The sequence below is a fragment of the Apus apus genome, chromosome 12 (assembly GCF_020740795.1).
Source record: "Apus apus isolate bApuApu2 chromosome 12, bApuApu2.pri.cur, whole genome shotgun sequence".
In the NCBI taxonomy this organism is placed as follows: Eukaryota; Metazoa; Chordata; class Aves; order Apodiformes; family Apodidae; genus Apus; species Apus apus.
In genome coordinates, this window is record NC_067293.1 from 8130269 (window position 1) to 8145957 (window position 15689).

At 42.8% G+C, this 15689-nt stretch overlaps 1 protein-coding gene across 2 annotated transcripts in view; it reads right to left on the reverse strand.

Moving 5' to 3' along the window:
* Positions 1–15689, reverse strand: part of RNF128 (ring finger protein 128) — a 39564-nt gene that overhangs the window by 8909 nt on the left and 14966 nt on the right. For both annotated transcript variants that reach the window (XM_051630470.1, XM_051630469.1), the window contains exon 2: positions 4976–5223. In XM_051630470.1, coding sequence (XP_051486430.1) covers positions 4976–5223 — 248 coding nt within the window. The remainder of the gene's footprint in view (positions 1–4975; positions 5224–15689) is intronic.

A 15689-nucleotide genomic window follows, 5' to 3' on the forward strand; every position in this document is an offset into this window, starting at 1 on the left:
GCTGGGATTCTGTCAAAACAGTTTTGGTGCAAAATTACCTGTTTGCATGTATGTTGGTGTTGTTTTGGGGTCCTAAGATTCAGAATCACAGTGCATGCTTTTAGGAGTTTAATAGGTGATAGCTATTAACAACTAGCAAGTAAGACACAAAATCCAAAGGTGAACAATTCAAACAAGTTTTCAGGTATACTTTTTAGGAACAAGAACTAGTTAAGTTTTCTTTGAAGCTTATAAAAGTCTTCTGCTGAAGACATAAATGTATGTTTCTGTATGTCACTTTAAGGTTAACTTTAGAATGATGCTCCCCTTGTCAATGTTTCCGATTGATGCCACAGAAAAGCAGCCACAGATTCATCTTGGTAAACACTGAGGCCCTGAAAAGTTTCAGCAGAAAATGTGGCAACATCAACAGAGCAGGAATGCAGCAATGTTAGTTCTAGCTGCCTAGGAGAAGTACTGTCTGTCACTGCTACTTGTTATTAATTGAAGACTAAACTTTCTGGGAATGTACTCCCTCATACAGTATCTAATCTACACATCTAATGTCAGGCCAAGCATATTAGACAGGACCCAACTGGCAGTATTGTTAATAATTTACTGAAACAATATTTTAAATTTTGCCTGGGCTCAAGTTTAATTGCTCTTCATGAAATGCACCAATGGCAAAGTCACCTTTAACATTGATTTTGGTAACTGCAGCAGAACACGTCTCAGGGCTGGGGGGTGGGGGGGGAGGGGTGCAGCATGGAAAAAAGTTGCAAGAGGAGGATTTTATTTTATTATTTTATTTTATTGAATAGCCTACCAGGAGATCCAGGGTACTCAAACTTGGAATGTCAAAGCATTTTGTGAAGCCATTTTTTTCAAGTAAACATTAAAAGTTAATGATGTTAAAAGTCTTAAAGCCCCAAACCAACAACTCTAGAAAAAAATAGCTGACTAGGTTGAGGCAGGAAAAAAAAAAAAATCAACATATCACAAAACAGGTCAGATATCCTGGCTCTTATCCAGACTCTGCCATGTTGAAGTAGAGAGGCACCTAACTACAAAAATTAGGTTTGCTGTTGCTTAGTCCTCAGTATTACCTAATCCCCAGTTCTGCCAATTTTGTCTCCAATCCTTTCTCTATCAGGATACCTTTCTGGCACCCTGACAACACACTCATGGCAATGCAGACCAGCAAGCTGTAAGGAGGGCAGGAACTCCTGCTTTTCCCCTGTAAGCTAAGAAAGTTCTTCCCCACACGTAGCTCCTGCCATGAGAACAGCTTTGAATTGTGGAAAGTTGAGCAACTCACCTCCTCCAAAGCTTTAATTAGGTCATTTCTCAGCTGCAACATCTAATCTTTATGAAATCAATGGAAGCAAAGACTGAAGCTTAAATTAGAAATCAGGCCACATAACATATCTGGCTATTTGCATTATTAAGACATGAATATAATGAACTGAATTTGCCAGTATTCTGCTGACCAGAAAAGGTGGCAAGCCACCTCCCACACTTGCCTTTTTTTTCCACCTTCTTGCTCACAGACCTCAAGATGCAGTAAGAGATTGCAGAGATGAGGACTTGAATTTCAAGCCCAGAAGAAAATATGCATTCAGATAAGAACGACCAGGTTATAAACAGTTTAGCTGTCTGGATCATGAGGAAAAAGCTACTCTTTTTTAACTCACAGGTAAGACAGATATGCCACTCAAGTAATGTTTTTGGTTGGACCACATGACAAAGTAACTGGCTTTAAAACTTTGAGTGACTATTGAGAAAAGAAAATGCAATTCCTGCTCAGGCAGCTGCTGCTCTCAAGAAACGCCTGCAGAGGTGAACATGTTTAAAGCCTGGGTTACACATGATCAAGCCATCCAGAAAAGGGTTGTCACCAGAAGCAAGTAGTCATGCCAACATGTACTGAAACTGTATTGGCAAACAGCAAAGTTTAAAGGCACTCAACAGCCTGACTGTCTATTAAACAAGAGATTGATTCAAGGAACACTGAACTATGAAGATTTTTCCCAGGCAAACAGAAAGGAAAAGCATTGCCAATATGGTAATACCTGGAAGCCATCCAATTCAAGTAAAGGTTACTAGTAGTCCTGTGCATGAATGAAGCACAGATCTAGCCAGGCTCTTGTTTTCAAGAAGTCTTTGTAAAAGAGGCAAAGCATTTAGAAAATGGTCTTCCTTCTTTCTGTTCTATCCCTTATACGCAAATGGGACTCAAGCTTTATTGCCCTTTTGAGTCCAGGACAAGAGCTCTCCTGGGGCTGTGGCTCAGTCTGAACAAGCCAAATATTCAGAAAGCTCAACACACAAGAGACAAGTTGCAGGGCATCATTATCATATATTACAATTAGCTCATCATACCACTCTACAGAGCAATTCAGAAGTGTTCATTTTAGTTTAAGTGGCAGATTGACACTTCAAAAGAGTCCTCAAACAATAGCAATATAGTCCCCTAAGGAAGGGCAAAAAAGGAGATAGATACTTTGAAGAGCGTAACACTGGGTAACAGGCCACATTCAGAACAGCAGTTCACTTCTGAAGGGGGGGAAATTTGTAATGCACTTAACTGTTTCCTAAAGAAGCTTCCCAAAATAATGTATAACCTTTCTACATCTGCGCAAAAAGGAGGCAAACCACACTCATTTACTCCACTAAGTAGCAGACTGAAGTCCAGGCAACCCAAGTTTCCAAAGGGCTGAATGATGACAGGAAAGCTCTCCATGTAGCACACAAGCTAAAGCCTTGTAACTAATAATGCAGTATTTCCTGGAGCTAAAGCAGTTAAGAGTCTCTACCTTTGGATATATACACTGAAAATCCAATCAGCTGGCTAACAGGTGACACTGTGGCATCACCTTTTAGTTGCTTACTTTACTAACAAGATTTTTTATTATTATTCTTTGCTTATCTAATTGTGCAGTAGCTTTCAGATGCCATGGTATTAAAAAAATGGAAAACTATTCTGAATTGTCTTGAATTTCACATTCACAAAATAGCACATTTTCACCCCCAATAGCAGAGAAGATTTCTTCTATTCTTACACTTTATAAATCACTTTTTAAGGCTCCTAATTTCAGTTCAGCTTAAATCATGTGGAACTGGCATTTCATTTATCAAGGCTATTTTTCAATCTACAGTAAACTCCTTGTGCACAGAGCCCAAGATGGAAATAGTTAGTGAATAAGTGCTAGGCAAGCAGACTGGATTTTCCTAGTACTATCTACCACTGAGGCATAACCTTTGTAACTTGCTGAAAGCCTGACAGCTCAGAACAGAGCTGGACTTCCACAACTGCTCTGCTAGATAGTTTCTAAAGAGGAAAATTTTGTGCTTGATTTGATAAACAGTGTCTTCTGCAAAGCAGATTCTAGGGCACCCAGTTTTTCCTGCCCAGGTTTGCTCAGCATTGAACAGAGATATGGGGAAATGGCAGGCAATGAAAGGGATAATTCATCAGCAGGAGACAGTGTGCATCTCTATCCACAGATGTCAGCAAGAGGACAGCATCAAGTTACAGAGCTCCATGTCATCCCTGAAAGAGGCTACAGAGACAACTCTGAATGACATCCAGGTCCAGCAGTGCCACATCTCCCAGGCAGATGACCACTTCCAATAGTGCTTTCCAACTCTTCCCTTATTGTATCCTTACACCACTTCCAGGTGTGGCATAACACACCTGAGTTAGGTTTTGTGATTACTAGAGAGAACCTAGCATTCAACTCTGGCCAATGTTTAACCCAGCATTCAACTCCAGGAATATTGCTGTTATTCACCCTGGCTAGTCTCTCTGCCTGCCAAGAACAATGATGGTTTTTCATGTTAACATTTTAAAGAAGCTAATCCTAAATTCTTACGAAGCCTGAAACTGGCCTTAATTTCAGCACCTGTGTCCAGCTTGTAGCTTCATCAGCTTATTTCAGAAGGATCTTGCTCAAGAGGCCTAAAATCTTCAGGATAGCAGAGAAGCTCAGTAGGACAGGGCTTCTGCAATGGCAGAGAAGTCTGTCACTTCTTTAACTATCTATTGATCCAGGGATAATTCACATACACTGAACTCAGCTAGACAAGATGCTCATGCTTTTAGTCTGTAGAAGAGGACTCTGTAACAACTCTTCTTTCAGAGTTCAGGTGGCTCCTGCAAGCAGCACTGCAAATACCAATGGTTTCCTTTGCAACACAGCTGTAAGAGCAAGGCTGAAGTAAGTACACACACCTGAGCCACTCAGATCCTGTTCCTGCTGCTGCCCATCATCTTTGACAGATGTCTTGCTAGGACTTCATTCTCAGTTTGAAGGCTTTTGCTTAAGTCCTGAAGTAGCAGACATAAGGCAAGCCTGATGAGTCTGAAGACAAAGCTGTGAGCATTAGTCCGATCAGCTGATCAGATTATTGCACCCAAGAGAGTTACTTGGAAACTTAACTCATTAGCAACTCCCTGCCTGGGGTTTAAGAAGAGCACAATTTGACAGTGCTCTTTTTCAACTCCTAATTGAGGATGTCACTGCAATTTGCAGAAAGCTTTCAGTCAGAAAGCAGCAGTGTCCCAACTTGTGGTCTACAGAAAGGCGGGCAAAGTCCTGCACCACTTTGCAGGCACATTTGCAGTTGTGTCTCACATCTCAGACAGACACTGTGCTGTGTGGGAAGTGTGAGGGGCAGCTATAAGCAGCTGAACTCCTTCACCACTTCCAATACATCAGCATTACAACTGCTCTGCAGGCAGGGAGTGAAACTTTTAGAAGACAAAGTTAGCTCAGCATGATCAGTTGCTTTCTCCAGCCAGTTTTCTTTTTGCTGTTTCTTTGGAAAGTTTTAAGCTGTGTAAGGACACGTCTCTTAGCATTTTAAATATCACACTCCTTTCCTTGGAAAGGACAAATTCTGTAATTTCTGTGTTCAACTGGTATTTTGCTCTCAAGATCCACAGCATGGAGGTTTAGGGGGTATAAAAAAGCAATGGCACACACCAACTCACCTGGTTCCTGGACTGGGCCCTTGCGATTCTGAGTCTCCAAGCAGAATAAAAAATAAAGTAGCCCATGGTTGCTGCTGTGACAATGAAAAATGACACCGAAATGAAGAAGATGGAGTACTGATTCATCCAAGGACCATGCTTTTTCCCCACTTCGATAACCATGGTCACTTTCATGCCACTCTCAATCCGGTGTAAGATCTCTGTGCCTTTCAGGTTGCCAATCATAATTGCAACGATGCTTTCAGCACCTGCAAAGGAGAAGGGAAATCCATGCTCAGTTCCCAGATGTTGTTAAATAGAAGTAATTGTCTTGGATGTTCAAATGCTAAAGAACAGACTGGAAAGTTTCTAACTGGTGTTTGCAGACTAAATAGGAGCTGATGGACTAAGTGTCATTTCCATGTGCTTTTTAAGCTGAAAAGTATGTCCAATTATATAAGTGAACCATATTTAGAATTCATTCCTCTCCATAGCACTCCTCACGCTTTGTCATTATTTCCGATTTGACATTTGGGCAATTTATTTTTTAACATGCTTTGAACTACTTGAAGTTAGAAATAAATCCTATACAGAGTGAGGTCACTAGGAACTCCAGGAGCCCAAGGATGCCAGGCACACAGCTGCTGCCTTAGGGATCCCTCCTGTAATGGATCTCACTTCCTCCTTGCTCTGCTGCTACTTCTTAACACCTGTTTTCTAAACTTGACAGTACCATTGAGTAGATCCACAGATACTGAGCAATTAAAGCCATAGATCAGCCTTTGCTTTTGTATTTTCATAAAAAATTGAGAAATGTTTGAATGAAATTTGGATGTGAGCTATAAATGCTGTGCCTTTCCAATGCAAGTTCAGAGGGAAGCAAATACTGAGGTGTGCTTGGCTCCTAAAAGGTTGGTGGCAGATGGCAAGCTCCATACAGATTTTAACAACAGATTTCATCTACTCCATTGAACATCAAGACAAGGCATCAAAGGTACCAAGGGGGTTTTATGGCAGGAAAAAAATTCAAGCAACTCTGGTCACCTGAAGTATAGACCAGAACAAAGCTGCTTTCATTTCAGTGACAAGCAACTGCTTGAGAACACTTGATATCCTTTGCAGGAACTTCAGGCAGTCCCAATGTAACAGGGAGGCTCTTAAGAAGTTAAAAATCCCACAAAACAACAGAGAAAGGGAGATGAGTAAATTGTCACTGGCCTTTGTCTAAATACAGAAAAAGTGGATTTGAAGACCAGCTGGTCAGGAGTCTCACCACATTAAGCCATCAGCTGCACAACACTCATAACAGATACTGTCTGGTGATGGAATAAAGGCTGTTACAGAAGTGGTATTTTTAGCTAACCTCCCAGCCAAACACTTTAAATGGGGAGACCAATTTTTTTTTCTCCATTAAGAGAAACCTTATCCGACTTTCACCTATTCAAAAACTATAATTGGTGTTAAACCACAAAGACTGTATTTGAGAAAGCACTAAGTAGTTTTCCAGCTTGTTCACATAAGGCCTCTGATATAAGATGGCCAAGCATGATGTCGAGCAACTCTCCTCAGTGTGACTAACTCATCTTCTATTCAGAAAGCTCCTTGTAATGAGAATTACATCACAGAAGAGGGGAAAAAGTAATTAAAAATGATCAGCCAGACTGCAGCTACTGTCCTTTATGAAGAACTAGGGCTTATACATCAGTTATAAAAGGAGCTGGAGTCAGCTGTTAGGAGCAAGTGAAGAATTAAGCATGGGTCAAGTCAGAAGCTGAGACTTACTTTCATAAGCGTGGAAGAACAGGCTGTGACAACAAGAAAATAAAAAGCCTGCCAAAAAAAAAAAAAAAGAGCAAAAAGCCTGTTCTGCCTAATTCCCCTTCGCCTCTGCATGTCTCACTAGTCATAAATAGTTTGTGGTTATGCACAATACACGATGGAGTGTAGGGATTCCTGTTAATGAAATGTCACCATCAGCCCCAAAACCACTTCAGCTTCTAAGCCATCAGTTGTGAACAAGTATTACCTTTAAACAAAATCTTCCATTTAAGCTTCAAGCTAATCAGTTCACGAGGACGTCATTTGATTACAGTTTTAAGTCTTTTCTTCACACTTCCTCCCCCTAAATATTTCCTTTGGCTTTTTCAGTTCTGCTTGAGGTAAACACATGTGAGTGGCCAGCTGGAAGCTCTGACAATGGAGCAATGAGGGCAGAAGTGAGAGTGGTCATTTCCAGCAGCTCCTGCACAACTGTCCTCCTTGGAGCAAACCCTCACTGACATACACCAGCATCCACCCTCAAGATTTTGTACTATGATCTTTTAGGACCAACAGTTAATTTATAAAGGCAATTACAGGTGAGCTAACCTGACATAATTAAAATTTATCCCTAGTGTCCTGCACCTCCAGCCCTGCAGTCAAGCCACTCTCTGCATGAGAACATCAGAACAAGTACAGGACACTGCCTAAGCTTCACCCTTTGCTGCTTTCACAGCAACCATCTCTCCCAATGCAGCTTTGGTAGGCAAATCTTCCCCTGAGGAGAGCAGAGAGTTGCTCTAGCAGTGTGTTTTCTAGGGTAAAATCCTGCCTCCCAGACGCTCTGGTGCAGGCTCCTACAAGTTGAACCCACCCCACGCTCGGCAGCCAGGGCAGGAGGAGGAAACAGGCCTTTTTGTTCTCCCTGCTGCTCCTCAGGGCTGCAACCAGATTGAAGTCAAACTTTGCTGTTGCACTTTCAGGTCTTTGCATTTTCTTCCACATATTAGAAAATGATTTTTCCCCTGTGTTAATGTAGCTTTTGCATTGTGCATTTAATAAAACTGAAGCACGACCTGGAAAGGGGAGGAAAGAGAGCACCTCCAGTAATGTAATTATCTGCTGCTTTACCAAATCCACCTCAACTTATGAGGGCCCAGTTTAGTTCACCCACTAACAAGTGGGTAAACAAGTTCAGTTTCAAATAAACCTTCTTCAGCATTTCAATTTAAGCAATCTTCATTGTAATACTGCATTTCTTATTAATCTCTTGTGTTTCATAACCAAGAAAACTGAACTGGCTCAGACTGCTAACCACAACAACAGCTTTACAGCTGTCGACTGTTTTCTGGCGTAGCCCATTTTAAGGTCTAATATATGAATACCTAACAGAAAACATCATGAGCCTTCAAAACTTAAGGAAAAAAAATCAGTTCTGAAACTTGCTGTCTCTGAACACTTTTCTCTCCTCTGCCACCAACTTTGATATCCTACCTAACACCACAGGAAACATTAATTCAGTCTAAGAGAAATGTTTAACATTTTCTCTGTGCAATACTCTGAGGTGACACTAACAAATGCCATATACTTTTTTCCAGTTCTTGTGAGGCCCTGGCAAAGATTTTGCAGTGAATAATTAACTTCCAGCTGTTTGACAGCTTCACATGGAAGTCAATTGAAGAATTCCAGCTCTGAGCCAGCTCCTCTAGCCTCACTTAAAATTGGTTTCTCAGCTTGTTCAGGCATTGGAGCTGTTTTGCACTGTTTAAACTTGCTTTAAACCAAACAAATTCAGCTTCGCTTAAGTCATGCACAACACCTGCATTTCAGTTTAAAGGTCTCAATGTGACTTGAGAAAAAAATTGTATAGAACTTTATTTTCTTGGATAACGAAAACCAAACCCCTCTCATGTCTCTTTCTCCATTTACCAATAACAGGCTGTGAAACAGCACAATGGCACCCTCTCCCCCTCAAGAGTGGACCCACCTACAACATAGCTTGGTGAAGACATCTGAGGAAGGCAAAAGTCTCATAAGCATTTTTAAGAGTAGGCAAGTTATTTCAGAACAAGGGAAAAGCTGGCATGCTGCACACAAGCTCCAACATTTCAGATTCCATGTTTTTTACCCCCTTCCTGGAAGTCCAAGGTTTTGCATTATCTTTAAGCAGAATGAAATTAAGTGCCCAGAGTTTTGCCAGTATCATTTCACTTTGTCCAGAGAGCAACTTGTGCAAGCAGCACATCTGCAATGGCCCAGCCACAGCTTCCTCTCCCCAGGCAGCAGCACAGCTCAGCCCATGGCATGCCCAACGCTTCACCAGCTACACCCACAACCAGCCCTTGCTCTTGGTTCTGTCAGCAATATTTTAACCTAATCTTCAACCAACATTGAATTTTCCTTAGAGTTTTTCAATATTGAAGAGAAACAGTTTGACAGAAGTCACAGGAAGGAGAAGGAAAGGAAACAGGAGAGTGATTCTACCTGAAAGTTAAATATTATCTTTCCCTATGTAGAAGGGGTTTTCTGACAGACTAGCCATGGCTTGCTGGCCAGAGGTTGTTTAATATCACAGTGGCAAAGTGAGTCCAGATAAACTAAGAATTTTATTTTTTAAAAAAAGTATCACCTTTTTTTTGGTTTTACAAGGGAATTAAACAGCAAATCAGCAGACAACCAATTAACTGTTTGCTCTGAATGTTTTAAGAGGACTGAGAAATGAAGGATGCAATTATTACCAGATTAAAGGCTGCAGGCATTCTGCTAGAGCTGAATAAGTTCTGCCGGAGAACTACTACAGGATGAAGGGGTTTGTTTTTAAAGAGCTTGCATGATCTTGCAGAGAAGTCTTGAGAGAATGCAGTCACACAAGAACTGCTTGAAGTGCCACATCAATAACCCATCACACCCCCTTTCCACAGCTCTAGAAAGCCCCAGCAGACCACCATGTAAGCCAGATTCCCAGAAAAAGGAGAATGGAAGAAATTACTTTTGATTTTGATTGTTTCACATACAAAAAGAGCAAAAAGCAAACTTCTGAGTTTGAATTCTCAAGGAAATTATAAGCTGTCCCTAACCACAGCAGAATCACTATCAAAAGACTCTTTAGGGAGATGAAATACAAACCCTGGTCTTGGTCAGATAGTGGCTGGATCTTTGCTTTTATCTACATGATATGATGCCTGCAGCACAGAAGATCTGCACTAGTTGTGCCTTCAGCCTCAAAGGAGCTAGTAGCATTCCTGTGGCAACTCTCCAACCCCCAACAGTGGCAAAAAGACATTAGGATATCAAGCCATCTCCTGTACTTAACATTAAAGACACTGTCAGTTGACTCTCCCACAGTGTCCTACCAAGTTTGCACACCTGGTTCTTCAGGCACGTAGGAAGAACATTTGATATGCTATCTTCCATGTTTAAAAATGTAAGACATACCATTTTGAATACTGCTTATCTCACTGTCTTGAAATAGAAAGAAATAGGGGGTTTCTGGTGGTTATCAAACAGGCTGGTACAAGTTTGCTGTTCCAGTAGGAGGGAAAATAAGCTATCAGTGTACACAGCCTGAGCTGGTATTATGGACATGATGCAATCCATCTGGGATGAAAGGCCAGCACTGCACACAACACCCATTGTGTCTTGGCACCACACCATGCTATGGACACGAGGGCCAGACCCAGCCTCAGAGGAGCACTGTGGAACCAGAGGCCTGCACACTAGCTCTGCTCTCAGCAATGGCACCATATTGACAAAACAAAACAAAACAAAAAGCACCATCATGATTGCTCCCATCCACATGCCCAAGGCTAATCAGGAATGCTCATCTGACCAAGCAGCACCTGTCCCAGCACTCATCCTCCATTGCAGACACTGTCAGAGAAAACATCATCCTCACACCTGTATTGCCCTGCAAGCAGCTCTGCCCTTTGTATGGGGGAGGGTGACTGAACTCATCATTCCAGGAGCAATTTAAGCTTGGATAAACTGACAGGTAGGTAGGCTTGAGCCTCCCCCTTCTGCTCTGCATGCTCTCTACCCCAAACATGACCTGGCACCAAGATAAAAGAATTGCTCACTTCCAGGCTACTTTGCAGTTATTTAAAGCAACAACCGCTTATGACCCCAGCTTTTTGATTGAACTGACTTCTTGCTCACACTATCATCTAAGCTTAATGAAATCTACTTTCAGCTTGCTTTACTTGGCAGCTGGCACTATGCCTGATCTCTTCCTTCTCAATGCACACGTCTTTAAAGTACAGAGGTAAACAGACAACAACACGACACTTGAAAAAGTTGCAAAAACTGGGGGGAGGACTCAGGAGTAGGAAGGTTTAAAAAATAAATTTTAAAGAAAATAAAAAGGCAAGCAAGGAGAAGGTGCATTACAGAGAAATCTAAAGAAGAGAAAGCCTTAAAACACCCTTAGCTTGGCGAGGACAGAAGAGAGGGGAGAAACTCTGCTAATTGGCAGTGGTGTTGCACAAAAGAAACATCTAGTTTGGAGAATTCACGCCCACAGCAGCCTGTGCCTGGAAACATGTACCACACAATATAGTCTTCACCAACATTACGTGTATTAACAGGACTACAGTGCTTGGGAACTACCACCCATGATTGTCAAAGGAGACTCTTTACCTAGGTTGGCCTCCAGATAAGTCACCCAACGGTTACTGTGGGTAAGGAAGATTTTCACACTAGAAGAGTCAGGAAGCTTTTACCACAGAGGCTGGGTGTCTAAAGGAACATATCAAGACCAAATGTAGTTTTACATGACATGAGTTTCCATGGGTCCCCAGGGAATACTGGAGATAGAAACCAACCTGCAATCTGTTTAGTTTAAATAGTGATAAAAGTTATTAATTACCAAATGAATAAAAGAATTAGCAGCCTTTTTTTTTTCCTTCTAAGCCTTTGACATTTAAGTAAATACTGCCAGGTCCTAAATCAAAGAACATTTAGAACATGAAATCATCCTTTAAAACAGCAGCCAAGTCCATACGCTTATTAAGGGTACTGAGATCTGCAGGGCAGCTCTCTTCACGTGCTCTCTGGTCCACTAGTGGCACTTGCAAGAGTAAAGTAACAATCTAGCAAACAGCAGCTAAAACCACCTAAGCCTCTCTGGAGCAACAGTAACATTCATAGGTGACTTTACTCAACAGCTTTCAGCAGTTTTGATTTAGTAAAAGCATTGCTCACCCTCTTCAACTGATACAGAGCTTACAGCTAATATTCCTCGCACAAAACATACTGGTAGCAGCTAAGTGCTCACTGGAAACAAGTAGGTTTGAGAGAGCTAATGGTAAAACAATGTAAGGCAGCAAGGTGGGAGCCAGAAGGCACCTGTCTGCAGGGAGCAGAAAGCAGACAGCTCACGTTTGATGCTGTGGGGAGCGGTGCTGAGCCCGGGTCCTGTTTGCTCACTGGCACATCCAAGAGTGGAGTCAAACAAGCACCATCATTGTTTTAGGGCTGTAGGTCCCACACAATAAAGCCTCTGCTACCACAGCTGTCACTTAGGATTTTCACACATCCTGTTACATTTCCACAACCCAATAAACCCAAAGAGCAAGGACACTTCACAGACCTGTTCCAGGCTGAGGGGTGGTGCTTACCCTGCTGTTTACCATGGCACAAAGGTACCTAAACTACATCAAAAAGAGCACAGGCAGGAATAAGATGTTGCCAGTAGCACTGAATGAGGTTATTCTGCTTCTCAGTGCCCTTCATGCTTGCTCACAGACCCCTGTCCTGCAGGTGACCCCCTTCACTATCACACCCCCGTCATACTCTGCAGGTGGGAGATGAGGGCATCATCCAGACTCTGTACCACACTCAGTTATCTGAATGCCACTAGGGCTGTGACATTAATTTACTCTAAACCGGGCAGCCAGGAAAACTGAGCTGAGCACAAAGCTGCAGCACACACACATCAAATAGCTGCTCTCAGAGCTACAAACTCCAGCCAGTACAGGCTGCAAATACCATGTAGTGCAGCCATTCAAGCTCCTTCTCAATAAGGAGCTGCTGGTAGGAAGGGCTAAATGCTCTGTAGAAGCTCACCCGGCTGTGGCCAGGGAACGTGGGAGAGCAAGTGTCATTCATTAGACCTTGCATCCTCATTCCTCACTCTCGATGTGCTCTGCCAAGTCTGAGCTTAGCTGCAAAGCGGAGGTGAACTATTTGTTTACACAACATTTACAAAGTGTCAGCACAGCCTGCTTTGGGATTACTATTCTGTCTCAGTCTTTCACAGGAACAGTTTTACAGGTCACACCAGCCTTTTAATAGCATGACAAAGTTTTAGCTTGTTTCTAAAGATCATGCCTCACACGAAGTTGGAGCAGAACACAAGTAGACACTTTTGCCATACCCTGTTTCCTCTAAGCATATGGAAATTAGCCTTCACCTCAGTGAAATTCCTGCAGAACAAGTTAAGTGGCAGTGCTTTGTATTTAACCTTCCCTTCCCCTTTCACCCATTGATGCAAGTTTTCACTTGAACCAAATCTTGTTAGCCTGAGACATGTTGTTACTGTTTCAGCCAGAATTATTGAGATATGTTCCCCCAGAATAAGCCCTCTGCAGATCAGGTGATGTGCTTCTCAAGGCTACAGTTGCACGATGAGAGAGAAACCAAAGTAGTAGCTTTCTAACCTGCAAATAATCCCTTCTTTACCAGCTGCAAAACCTCTTAACACCAAAAAACACTTTCCAGGGTTATCACCATACCCTGACACCAAAGCCACCTAACTGCCTGCTCCATCTTAAGCCAAGGTCCACCTTTAAAACAAACTCTTCTTGTACGCTTTTTCCCTACATGCTGCTGGTTTTCTCCAATCAAATGTCTTTTTCGGAAGGTCAATATAGATTACAGAGAGGTGCAATTATAAGCACACAGAACTGTACTTTGAAACCCTGCTCAGCCTGCCACAGAGAGGTACCATCTTCTTAAAATGAGCATAACTGAAATTCGAGTTTGCTAATTGATACCGGTTTGTGCTTACAAAAGTACCGAGTAAATATTACTTGGGACTCCATTCAATCCTTGACATTCTATGTGCTGGAGAGGACTAGGCAGGATTTGATAATTTCTTACTTGTCTGTTAATTGCCTTCTGTTGTTTTTATTACCAAGATGATTTACGTTTTGGTTTTGTTTGTTTGTTTAAAGTTGGCACACCAAAATGTTTCCATGCAGAGCACTGATACAAGCAATAAAGAATTCATCAGACTAAACACGATGACTGTAAGAAAAGAAGTCTCTGGAAGCAAGATGACCAGGACAAACACTGCTGCTAAGTACAGGCCCATTTAAGTCTCTAAACAAGAAAGTTGCTTCAAAAGCCAAGCCTGACAGCCCCAGAAAAAGGCACACTGTACTTTCAGATAAGCTTCTGTTAATAACTTTGTGTGGTGTTGCAAAGTTGTACAAAGAAAAGCATGGAGTGCCATACATTTTATCAAATCCCACCCACAGGGATCTTCCTTCTCTGCCAGACAGATGACAGCTCCCATGCCCTCTGGAGAGGAGAGCCCAGACACAGCTGCAGCACAGGCAGGTGATGCTACCCCAGGCAACACTGGGAGATGGGAAAGCCCTGAGGATCAGCTGCCCCTCAGCCCAGCAAAGCCATCTTCTGCTTTGAGGAACTGCTCAGCCTGGTTTGATTTCACTTGATGGCCCAGCTAAAGCAAAAATGAAGCCAATTAGGAAATCCAGACTGTGAGGCCACCGTTAGCACAGCCACAGCCGTTACAGCAAGCCAAGAGTTGTAGTTGCACAAAAAAAAAGTTCTTTAATGAGCAGGACTACCTTAACCACTGCCTCCAGAAGAGTTAAAGCATTCAGTGCCACCACTGAAGGCCAGAAGAGAGGACCCACCTAAAGCACAATAAGGGCAATAAGACCTCTCACGTTTGAGAGCAGCCTACAGCACTGCCCCTCATCAACATTATACAAGGAATACCCTGCACTTGGCAAAATGAATGAGGGCGATACTTGTAGCTTGCTTCCTCTTGGCTGTGCTGTGTTGAAAGCTTGCAATGTTTGTCAAGTTTGACTGGAGAGCATTGGCTCCCAGCAGAGGCACAGGGCAGGGGAAGCCAAGCACAGCATGCCACCAAAACCCCATGAGCAGGAGGAAGGACACTGCTGAGGGAAGAGATAAGAAGAGGGACTTGCAGATGGCTGTGAAAATAGGAAAAAAATAACTCAAGTCCATAGTGGAATAAAAGGGAGGGTGGAATGGGAGAGAAAGTGAGGGATTAAAACAAGGGCAAGGAAGAAATGCAAAAGCAGCAACAAGCTTAGCCCAGTAATTGTGCTAGAACATGGCAAGGAGGAGTCACGCAGAAGAAATAAGCAGTTTGACAGAGGCTGTGTCCTCCAAGAAATCCCAGTCATGTTTGCCTGCAGTTCAGCTGTGAAGTTTCAGCATGCCCTCCAGCCTGTAACCCATCATGCCGGATAATCGGGACAGCTAGAGCCACTCTGACACAAATCCCTCAGCAGAAAGCTTAAGGACAACATGGGAAAGGAGGGAGCTCCTCTTGGAGCAGACCCTGCAGAGAGCACATGGCTTGTTTCAAGATGCAGCTCCCAGCAAGATTAAAATACTGTAAGTCTCCCAGCAGCCAGGATGGAAGACAGGGCAGCTCATACACCTTCCACTCAAGAACAGGTTCAGCAGTGACCTACGCATGTCAGCAGTGCCGAAGGAGCTCCCCCAGGAGCTGCAGGATTAGGCAGGCAGACAGGGAACAGGGCTCAGAGCAGGGACACTACTGTCAGTTCAGCAGGAGGAACACAGCCACATCTCCAGAGCATCTGCCAGCAGATGATTTGATTACATAAGCAAGCTCTGCCTCAGAAAGGCCAGAGCCCATCCAGATTGTAAGATTTTAATTCTTAAAGCAGAGCACAAACAGTCATACAGCTCATTAAGATTGCATTCAACAAACCTCCAGAGGCAGCTA